The 12,089-nt window shown below is 39.0% G+C and overlaps 1 protein-coding gene across 1 annotated transcript in view; it reads right to left on the bottom strand.

Annotated features, from left to right (window-relative positions):
* ELOVL7 (ELOVL fatty acid elongase 7) overlaps nucleotides 1-12,089 on the bottom strand; it is a 77,076-nt gene that overhangs the window by 13,765 nt on the left and 51,222 nt on the right. Inside the window, exons 3-4 of the mRNA XM_061393465.1 lie at nucleotides 4,518-4,708; nucleotides 953-1,033 (exon numbers count right to left, since the gene is read on the bottom strand). Of these exons, the coding sequence (XP_061249449.1) occupies nucleotides 953-1,033; nucleotides 4,518-4,708 (272 nt within the window). The remainder of the gene's footprint in view (nucleotides 1-952; nucleotides 1,034-4,517; nucleotides 4,709-12,089) is intronic.

The raw sequence follows: 12,089 nt of genomic DNA, 5'->3' as shown, positions 1-12,089 counted from the left end.
ATAGTTTGGTGGCATTAAGTACCTTCACGTTCTTGTACAACTATCCATAAAGCTCTTCCTCTCATAGGACTGACTCTGTACCCATGAAACAGTAAGTCCCCACCTGGGAATCCAGCCACCGACAACTACCATTTTACTTCCTGTTTCTGAATTTGACTACTCTGTGTTCCTCATAAAACAGAATCGTACAATATTTCTTGTCCCTTTGTGCCTAGATTATTTCACTCAGCATAATGTCCTCAAGGCTCAATCACATTGTATCAGGTGTCAGAATTTCCTTCCTGTTAAGGCTGAAAAATATTCCATTGTATCTATATATCAGTTTATCCATCCATTCATCTGTTGATGGACATGTGTGTTGACTTCCGTCTTTTGGCTAATGTGAAGAATGCTGTGAAAGCTGGTGTACAAATATCTTTTTTAAAAATTGGAATATAATTGCTTCACAATGTTGTGTTAGTTTCTGCTGTACAATGAAGTCAGTCAGCTATGTGTATATGTGTATCTTTTCTCTCTTGGACCTCCCTCTCACCACACCCTCATCCCAGCCATCTGAGGCTTCACAGAGTACCGAGCTGAGCTCCCTGCCCTACACAACTTCCCACTAGTTGTCTATTTCACATAGGTATGTGTGTCATTTGAATCCTCGCTTTCAATTCATCTAGGTATACACCCAGAAGTGGAATTGTTGAATCATGTGGTAATTCCATTTTTGAGGAACCAGGTACAAATTTACTTTTAAATCCAAGAAATTCAAAAAGAAAAGCACCAATTTGCATTTTACAGAAAACCCCACACCTGAATTTTTTTTCTTGTAATTTTTAGCTTTTTTCACTCAACACATATGTGATAATTGAGTCATTTACTCCTTCTGATTTCACATTCAGTATTTAAAAATAGAGTCCACAAAGTTTTAACACTGATTTAGAGTTTTTTCTGAAAAGAAACTTACCCTCAGTGCTGTAGGCGACTGTGAATAGTCAACAATATCACATCGAAACGAATAGCCTGTACCCCAGCCAGACATTATAAACTGTAAGAGAGCACATGCATATCACAGAAGAAAAGTACTTGCTCAACAGCTACAACAAAGGTAGTTTTGGCCACGTCTCCTCATTACATTTTCAGCTAACTCAGCAGTCAGTGCAGAGGGAAAGGTGGACTAGAACAATCACAAACCAGGAACTCACTTCATATCAAAGCATCAAGAGTTTTAAAAGTTGTAAAGTCACACTTATATAAACTGTGTGCTAATTAAAATGACTATTTCTTGGAATGATTATTCTAATAAACTGGAGAACAAAATACCAGGAATGTTTTGTTTAAACAGCAAACACTGGTAAGTATTTGACTTTATTTATGTACATCTCTATGTGCCTGTGCATATGTTTGTGTATTCTCAAAGGGGTGACTGAGTCTGAAATCAGCCTTTTTTGATCATTTCAAATCTTTGCAATTAGTCAACAAATAAATGAGCAAACCAACCTTCTCAGTGTACTCATCCAGTGTCTATAACAACTAGATTTTTCTTGTTTCAGTTAGTGGATGTAATAGGAAGTGATAGTCCATGGCTTTTAAATCCAGACAGACCAAACACAAGACTCACATATTAGTTTTGCTTTGAATTCACATAACAAGTAAGGGACAAAAATATTAACAAGAGAATACAGTCTGGCAAGCCTTAATTCCAACACACCCACGAAGTGACTTTAGGCCAGTGGTGAGAAGAAAAGGCCTATTGTTAAGTCTGGACCACAATTCAAAGATTACATTGATATTCTTTTGGTCTAGTGGTAGGAAGTTCTCCTTTTAAAACAGCATCTGAAAATGAAAAGCTAAGGGCTCTAATTTTAAATTAATATCTATATTAAATGGTTGGCTTAAGTTAGGGCTCTGACAATATGACCAGTTTCTTCTCTGGCATCCTGTTCTCACAAAAGCCAGCATCTTCCCTAAGAAAGATGTCTTCCTTCCCAGCATAAGGATTATACCATTTTCTATTCCATTACATTTTAAGTCTGTACTTTTAATTATTATTAAAGCTGAAATGACAACTTTACAGTAAGTTAACTTTTTTGACAAAAGTTTAGGAGGCATAATCAGAATAACATTTTAATGGTGAAAAGAAATGAAGGAGAAAGAAAAACCACTTAGACCATAGTATTTAAAAACACTATCCTTTTTTGATAACTAGCTCCTAGCTTGACTTGTAATATCAACACCATCAACTTGGTAAATTATGAAATCTTAAAAATTAAGATTCAGAAAAGCATAAAGACATATTTCATGGATGAGAAAAATATCTTACAAAGACAAGTCAATAAATTTTCTCAAAGGAAGGAACAAAGGAAAGTACAGAAATAGTTAAATCTGTTTTACAAAGTCCTGATCTGTCAGTGAGAGTCTTCATACTCTCGTACTCAGACTCACTTCTGACTGATTGAGGCAACAGGCTAACTCCTTTCATTCAGATGAGGTTGACTGATTCCCTACTCCAAATAAGCACTGCGATGAATAGGAGAAGCTCTGTGATGTGACCATCTGTGGGGCCTTTGCTGGTCTCTCTTTATTACTCAACTTTTGCCAAGTAACTAGCACATTCGAGCCATCACTATAAAATGAGGCACGTGGGTTCCTTTAGTCTGATGTACTTCCTTTCACCTTGTGCACATTTGCCCTAACATCCTTAGTGGAGGATGTAGACCAAATGCAATTGTGCTCCACCCAATCAACCATGTGTGAATGTGTCCTGGAACTGACACACTGCTCAGCTGTCAAAAACCTTTGATTAAACAGAAAGCAGAACTCAATGCTTTCCTGATATTAAATTTAAGAACATTCCAAAAGTCTGCAGAGCTTTTGACATATATGTCTATATTTTAGACTTTCACAAAGGAAGAGTAACCATTTCTCTTTGGTAGGTAATAAATCTCCAAACTGGCATATAAGTTACTCAGGTATTACTGGTTAACAGGGGATAGAAACTCTCAGATTCAAACATTCTCAGACCTTTTATGTTGTAATTTCTAAAGCTGAAACCAAAACTTACTGGTTATACTTGGATTCCTTCCAGAGTATACATTTGGAGACACCACATTCAATGACACAATTAGATAGCAGAGCATAAAGGGATCTGAGAGACAAGGTCAATCCTGACTCTATATAATGAGAGAACTGAGGCCCACAGAAGTTGAATGATTAGTTCAAAATCAGGTAGCTAGTTAGTAGTGTAACTGGGACTAACTAGTCCCTGGTCTCCTGGCTTCCAGGTCTGTTCTTAGTACTTCTGGGTCTGTCCTATAGTAGGTTATATTCTATCTCTGATAACTCGCCAAAAGCATGTATTTTTCTGCACCCCCCGCCCCAGCTCTATTCTATTACTCCCTCCCTTTCAGTTGCTTATGCTCCAGAAAGGACAGTAAGGTGACCTGTGAGTTAAGTCTGGAAATAAAGTAGAAGGCAGCAAAGTAAGTTCAGACTTCAGGAAGGCCTGTGAGAAATGATGCCAGAGCAGATTTAAGGTGAGCTAGTCAGGTGAATCCACAGTAAGAATCAGGCTGGAGAGATGCATGTGCAGAGGCCATGAGGTCTGGAGAGGCTGGAGAGGCCATGCGAGGTCCTCCCGGGTCCTGGTAATGGGGAAGCACAGGCTGTGCTGCAGAGGAAGTGGATAAGGAGCAGAAGATGAGGAAGCCAGCCAGCATTGAAAGAGAAGCAAGGAATCCCAGAAAAGCAGAGAAGGGAGGGTAGCTGAGATTTATAATCAGCAGAAGGGAGAGAGAGAGAATTCATGAGTCTGCTTGTGGTCCTGGAAATTCTCCACCTCTCTTTGACAGGTAAGGGACAGCTTCCCTCATCTATTGCCTTGTACAAGTCTAAGTTCTCTGTTCCCCACAAAACTCAGCTAAACCAAAACAGTCTACCACCTAACAGGTCATCAGGGTGTGTATACATTCTGAACCCCAAATTACTACCATGATGATGACAACTCATTAGAGTCAGAATGAGCTCCGATGTCAGACAGACCTGGACTCAAATATCAGTCCTCCACTTGGCAGTTACACTATCTTTATTGTTGTTGTTTAGTCACTAAGTCGTGTCCGCCTCTTTTGTGACCCCATGACTGGAGCCTGCCAGGCTCCTCTATCCATGGAGTTTTCCAGGCAATACACTGTCTTGGGTGTATCTAATTTCTCCAACTATGAGTTTCCTTAAAGTTGAACATTTATGGATTCAATCATCTTTTATGGTTAACTGTGTGTGAGTCCCTGGACTTAATGTTAATTCTCACTATCTGCAAGGTAGACTATACCAAGATCCTTTAAGGAGTTCAATATTTGGTCTATAGAAAACAATATTTTTGGGGAGGGGTGCAAATATCTGCTCTAGTGAGCTAAGTTTCTGAAATTTCTTAAATCTTGGAGAGTTACCCTTAAAGTCATATCAGGAAACATCATGACAGACGAACATAAAGACTCAGGTAAAATTCTCCCATTAGGAATACTGAAGATACTTGCCTCATAAAACATATACACAGAAAAGAGTACTATGGAAAAATTGTACGTTATCATCACTTTCTTGAGTTCAAAAGGCTTTCGATTCTCCATGAGCTTTGGTCCCAGGGACGTGACAAAATAGACATAGAATCCTAGGATGATGGTTTGTGGCAGAGGTGAGGACATGAGGAGCCAGTCTTCAACTCTAGGATCTAAGAGAAAAACAAGATGTAAGTGCACAGCCATTTAGCTCCGTGGTAACTGACAGTAACCAGCATTTAAGTGAGCACCTAGATCCTAATGCTGTCAGTGAACTGTTTGGTCAGTGATGACTACCATCTTCAGCTCGTGTCAAGGGAAATCACGAGGGATTGGGACAGAGATAGAAACAGTGAGGCTCAAGGGGCAAAGGGAGGTACTGGTCACCAGAACTCAGGAAAGAGTCACGTGGAGAAGCCCTTCTGGTGAGGAGCCATGTCCTTCAGTGGAGGGATTCAGCAATCCTGCAAACAAGGGGCCAGGGAAATCAAAACCCTAGCCTCACCCTCCTCCCTATCTCTCTATTAGCTGAACCCAACCAGAAACCACATCGCAGGGGAGCAAGTCCATGGAAAAATCGTATCCTCCATCTATAACCACTAGTAACACAGTAGAGTTTCTCCACCCAGACATTCTTTCATGTATATAAATATGTTTTGGTTTGCTGTTTGTTAACTTTCTTCATTCCCCAAGAAAATGGGAAAGGTCTTCTGTGTACTGGATTATTCAATTGAAAGGGACTTTAGCATCATTTAAGTATCTGAACTGTGGGTTCTAGGTGTCCAGAATGTGGGCTAACCCATCTGATATTTTAAACAGAAAAACAGAAAAGTATTAGCCTCACAATCATGTAAAGAAGAAATTCACATGATTACTGCTAGTTCCAGGCTATGAGAATTAGATTAATTAAAAAACTGCAACTCAAGGTGAAATGTGATTAATTTCATAATCTTAAGTGTAATCTTGGGTGTAATTTTACAAAATTGTTTCACAAAGCCAGAATATTATAAAGGCAAATATGTGTGGACAAATTTCCAAGTGTGTCTGATTCAAAATTGAGTCTTTAACCCTAGGTTGCTAAATACCACTCTTGTTAATTGGAAAGGACGGTGGGGGGAATACAGCCCTTGCCCATTGAGACTGCTGATGATGTAGCTAATTACCAAAAAAAGTTGAAAATCCCTTCAAGTCTGACTTCTTATCCAAGTCAAAAATTTCTTCAATAGACTCCATGATTGATGACTCACTCGGCCTCAGTTTTATTGCTGGAAAGCTCACATTTGATACTCAGATATACTGGGGCATATCTGTAGTGATTAAAGATGATTTATTCTACACTCAAATGGGCTTCCTTCAAAAAAAACTGACAGATGCCTTCAGTTCAGTTCAGTTCAGTTCAGTTCAGTCGCTCAGTCGTGTCCAACTCTTTGCAATCCCATGAATCACAGCACACCAGGCCTCCCTGTCCAGCACCAACTCCCGGAGCTCACTCAGACTCACGTCCATCGAGTCACTGATGCCATCCAACCATCTCATCCTCTGTCGTCCCCTTCTCCTGCCCACAATCCCTCCCAGCATCAGAGTCTTTTCCAATGAGTCAACTCTTCGCATGAGGTGGCCAAAGTACTGGAGTTTCAGCTTTAGCATCGTTCCTTCCAAAGAAATCCCAGGGCTGATCTCCTTCAGAATGGACTGGTTGGATATCCTTGCAGTCCAAGGGACTCTCAAGAGTCTTCTCCAACACCACAGTTCAAAAGCATCAATTCTTATCTCAAAATAATAAGCTAAAAGTCAGCTCTAAGGTGGACCTCAGATATTTAGGAATTTAATATATGATAAAGAAAGCCATATAAGCAAGAGGAAAGGGAGAGATAATTCATTGAAAAGGAAAACTGACTACTTGGGAGAAAAATGAGTTTGTGCCTTACCTTGTATCCTACCAAAGCATGTCCCAAACTATGTGATACAAGGAAGATATTAAAGAATTCTTTAAATTCAGCGGTAAAGAATTTGCCTGCAATGTAGACATTTGGATTTGATTCCTGGGTCAGAAAGATTCCGTGGAGCAGGAATTGGCAAGCCACTCTAGTACTCTTGCCTGAGAAATCCCATGGACAGAAAAGCCTGGCAGGCTACAGTCCATGGGGTTGCAACAAGACTTAGTGACTAAACTACCACCCCAAAAAGTAGGAAAAGTCTACTAGAAATGCTAAGTTAAGCAAACAAAGCACTTTTCAGCAGAATTTCTTAGTGCTTCATGTTTGTTTTGAATTGCCAAGGTGAGAATGGTGGTATGCAGCATTCCTCAAACTTACTTGGCCATGGAGCCCTGATTTTTTGCATCAATAGAATACTATTTAACATCTTGTGGAACACCACAACACTCTGTGGAATGCAGAGCGTTCCTATCTTTAGGAAAGATAGCCCTTTGTGAAAATGAAGTCATAATGAAACTACTAAAAATTAGGTAGTGATAGGAGAAAATCAATAGGATCAATCATTTTGACATCTAGTAAGGAGGTAGAAAACATAAAATTTCATAAATCATTTAATCATGGGGAATGAGAGGTGGAAGTTAAGAAAAACACTTGAATTTTTTGTTGTTGTTGTTCAGATACTGTCTTAGGAAAAGTGAGTAGAGTAAGTAGAGCAAGTGGCCAAAGTCAAACTCTAGAGGACTCAACATTCAAAGGAGGAGAGAGGACCGAGGACTGAGAAGGATTAGGCAAAAATGGAGAAGGAAAACCACAAGAGTGTGATATCCTTAAGCCAGAGGAAGAGTGAACTTCTGGAAGCAATCAAGGTAACAAATGTGGCAGACAGGGAAAGGACAACGTGGGCTGAAAAGTGCCCCTGGACTGATGCTCCTAGCAGGAACGATTTCAGGAAGTATCGTGTGCGAAACAAATGTTCAACAAACGTTGCTTAAAGACATTCGCAGGAACACAAAGAACACAAAGGTCTCAAAAAAAAAAAAATTCGTAGTAAGACGTCACCGTTTTAGAACAGGAAAAGCCGTGAAATCAGCTATGCAGGCAGCAATACCTCCCTGTGTACTTCGATTTATTCCCTGCCTTTCCTGTACCAAGTTTCCCAGGATATCTGGGTGCTGTATGCAATTAGAAAGGCCCTAAGGAACCCCAGTCACAGTCTAGTAACTCACCAGGAAAGTTTCAGTAAGGAAAATTGTCACAGAACTGGGGACCAAAGGACAGAACTGGACCAGATCACACTTTTTTAAAAACACAATTTTTAAAGGTTAAGCTCCATCTACAATTACTACAAAATACTGGCCACACCCCCTGTGCTGTACAAACATCTTTGCAGTTGATCTTACACCGAGTAATTTGTACCTCTGACTCTCCCACCCCATGTTCCCCCTCTCTGTCCTCTTCACTGGTAACCACTAGTTTGTTCTCTGTATCTGTGAATCTGGTTCTTTTTTGTTATACTCACTAGCTTGTTGTATTTTTTAGATTCCACATATGTTATATCATACAGTATTTGTCTTTCTCTGACATTTCACTTATCATAATGCCTTCAAAGTTCACCCATGTTACTGCAAGGGGCAAAAGTGTGTTCTTTTTTATAGCTGAGTAGCATTCCAGTGTGTGTGTGTGTGTGTGTGTGTGTGTGCACATACCACATCTTCTTTATCCATTCACCTGTTGATGAGCACTTACGTCATTTCCATAACTTGGCAATTATAAATAACCCTGCTGTGAACATGTACATTTTGAATTAGTGTTGTTGTTTTTTTCCCCAGATAAATATCCAGGAGTAGAATTGCTGGGTCATATAGTAATTCTATTTTTAGGTTTTGGGAAACCTCCATACTGTTTTCCGTAGTGGCTGCACCAATTCACATTCCCACCAGCTGTGCGTGAGGGTTCCCTTTTCTCCACATTCTCACCAACATTTGTTACTTTTGTTCTTTTTGATGAGTACCATTCTGACAAGTGTGAGGTGATACCTCATTGTGGTTTTAGAAATGACCAAAACTTTGATGGATTTTTTTCCCCATCAGCGAGTAATCCAAACCTTAAATATATGAATATAAACCATATTAATATTTCTAGCTTTTATCTTCAATGAAATAAACATATAAAACCAGTATTAAAAGAAGGCTTCTAAAAAACAAACAAACAAAAAAAGGCTTCTAGAAGAATGTCCACATTATTACCTTTGGATGGTGACAACATGGGTGATTTTTATTTTTCTTTTTAAGAAATTTTAAATGTTTCTGTTATGAATGGGTATCATAGGCATGGTTGAAAACTAGTTTTCGGTTTTTGTTTTTGTCAGTAAAGGAATTTCTGAATTAGAGATATTTTATTTCATTCTTTTATTAGTTCAGCGACAGTAGTGTGATGGTGAGGGTAGTGAGATGGGGGTATCAAATGATACCATATTTCTGGTCTTCCGCTGGCAGCAGCAGGAAAAACAAAAAGCCAGGAAAAGCATGCTGGGCTGGCTCAGGAAGCAAAAGAAAATAATATTTAAATAAATCATGTTTCCTGTAATTTAACATTATAAGCACATACTTTTTAAAAAAAAAAATCCTGCATGTGCCTTTCAAGTTCTACAGATTTTTAAAAATATCTTATCTTTGAGGAAAAGCTAGTTCATTTAATTTCATACTATTTTCAAAGCAAATAACAGAACAATTCACCCAGCTTTTTAATCCTTTCTCAGCCTGCACTGATCCTGGCCCTCCAACGGACTCATTATGTGACCTGGGGTCACTGACTTGACTTCTCTGTGCTTAGTTTCCTCATCTGTGAACTGGGCACCAAACAACATGTATCTCAGAGAGGATTCAGTGAGTTACTACAAGTAAGGAGCCTGGCACAACTTGAGTGCTCAGTAAGCATTGCTACTATTATTTCAGCAGATCTTGGTTTTGTACCCCTGCAGTGGAAGCAGAGTCCTAACCACTGGACCTCCAAGGAATTCCCCAGGCCTTTATATTTTGAAATAAGCTGCTGCGATGACCATGATGAACGTTCCATCAGAGTTATAAACCAGGAGTTCAATGCTTCCTTCAGCAACACTGAGGCCCTCAGTACCCCACTGCTAGGTGCTCTGCGGTAATTTTATGTGGTTTCTCTGTCTCCTGATCCAATCTGCCACCATCTTATCGTCTATATAATGACCAAATTTACTTTCTAGAAGTAAAGCTTTGCTCAGATTATTCCTTTGCTTAAATTAGCTCTCCCTACTGAGCAAATAAAGCATTTAATATGTCCATGACTCTGATGACTGTTCATTTTTCCTGCCTTCTCTCTTGGCAGATACCTTTCCAAATAGGGAGCCCACTTTCATGTGAGGCAGGGGGCTCCCGCTGATGAGACATCTGCAAGTCAGATGGGGCTGGTGGCTCGATAAAGGTAATTCTGCCTCAGTCTATGATCTCACAAATCGCAAAAGGTTCTGGGGTGAAGTGTGCTCTGTTTTCTTTAGAGACAAAAGGCTGATAAGGGAGAGAGAGTTTCCTGTACCTTCTATTCAGCATCAGAGCTGCGTTTAAGTACTACCAACAGATAAAGGCAGAAGATGGAGGGGCAGGCTGTCTGAGAGTCCAGACCTCAGCTCTGATGTTCTGACTTATTACTAGCCCCATAATGCTTTTCTAAGAGCATTCTGGAGAGTGAGTACAGGGGAGTATAAGGGTCACATACATAGAATATTAACGAGCTTTTCCATCAACCACTTTTAAGAATGTGTTCTCTTCTTAAGTAGCAGTACTAGCTCAAAGGGTACACCCTTTAAAATTCTAAGTGCCAATAAGATGAAGAAGCTGGAAGGAGAAACAAACATGTACCTCTGGTACTTTGTGAAGTACTAGAGATTCAGAGTGGCAGCAGATTTTCTGTCTTCCTGCAAAAAGATCACTCTGAGTCTGAAAGGTCAAAATCATTACTATTCGAATACAAGGAAAGTTGCTTTTTAAACATCAAAACATTATAAATCCTCTTATAGCTTAAGTATTAATTAAACCATTTTAAAATTCTGTAGCTGTGGAATTTTCCACATGAAATAACTATGCCTGCCTCCTACTTCTCTAACAATCAGAAAGCCAACGAGTATCAGTAAGTTTCCCAAAGTCTATTCAGAATTAGGGCCAAAGCCAAGAATACACTTGAAATTCTTGGCACTTGATCATGGCCTTAGCCCTTTGAAGTATAGGCAAAGTAAAACAGAACTAACATGGCCAAAAATGATTCCTAATGGTTCTCAGAGATCAATATCACACTACACAGAGCAAAAAAACCCCTCTTGTTATACCCAATAGTGTTCTCATAAAGATATATATCTCAACACAAACCATTTTAACCCTTCTAGATTTCAACAGGAAAAAGAATGAAGAAACTTAAAAAAAAAAAGATATGCTATATTAAAAGTATTTGAACATGGAAATGCGCTATAAGTCATCAACCACCACCACTGTTTCTGTTGGGATACTTCCTAAATAACATAGCACTTTCATGCGTATTAGGCAATGGCAATCCACCCCAGCATTCTTGCCTAGACAATTCCATGGACAGAGGAACCTGGTGGGCTACACAGTCCATGGGGTCACAAAGCGTCAGACGCAACTGAGTGACTAACACTTTCATGCGTATTATCTGGTAGCTGGGGGATACCAGGCTCAACTCTCCTTTGCTAACAAGGAAACTGAGGCTCACAGACAATAAATAATTTGTGCAAGATCACTGAGCTGGTTCACAATAGTGGCAGAACTTAAATCAAGGTCTTTTCACCACACATCTCCATCCTTCCCTCCTCCCTGAAGACTTTAAATTAGCATAGCTTCAGATCAGTAGCATCGCCTGCCTCTTCCTTTCATCTTCCCCACGCTGTTTGCAACACTGCTTCCAGGACTTTCCTCGTCTATCCTGAACCACTTCTCACCTTTGTCATTCCCTTTTCTGACCTAATACTAGGTCAATGTAAGTATTCATAATCTTTTCAATGTAAGTATTCATAATAAAAATAAAGAGTTGACCCATGAATAAAATTAGAAGTGGAATTCAGAAGTAGTTCATCTTAAAACATTTTATACTTAGAGCACTATATAGATATTCATCATCACCTAAATCTATTTGGCTCTTGAATTAGGATATTGATTAATTGAATGTCTTGGGTTCTTACAATGGGGATAATGAGTAGCAAGAGTTGGATAGCAAGTGATCCGTTCTTCCAAACATGTCTATTTCAAAAAATTATCCAAATCTACTTCGTTCCCAAGGTTAAATCATAAGAGTTCAGGTAGCCAGTTACACCTCTACCTTGAAAAGAAAATATTCATATTTTTAAATAAATAAATAAAACCCATTACAACAGAAAAAAAATAGTATTTAAATTAAATATTGAATTTATGAGAACTACTATAAATCTTCAGAGAAAGATAATCTTTAAAGAAATCTATACATTCTCTGTGTCATTATGTAAGTTGAAAAATAAGAAAAAATTGAATATATATATATAAAAATTCCCTTCAATCTCCATTCACCAGAGTGAAACTTCTCTATTTATGGGATCCTTTTTACG

Source organism: Bos javanicus, chromosome 20 (assembly GCF_032452875.1).
Source record: "Bos javanicus breed banteng chromosome 20, ARS-OSU_banteng_1.0, whole genome shotgun sequence".
In the NCBI taxonomy this organism is placed as follows: domain Eukaryota; kingdom Metazoa; phylum Chordata; class Mammalia; order Artiodactyla; family Bovidae; genus Bos; species Bos javanicus.
The sequence above is the reverse complement of the archived record's forward strand: the minus strand, read 5'-3'. Positions and strand labels throughout refer to the sequence as shown.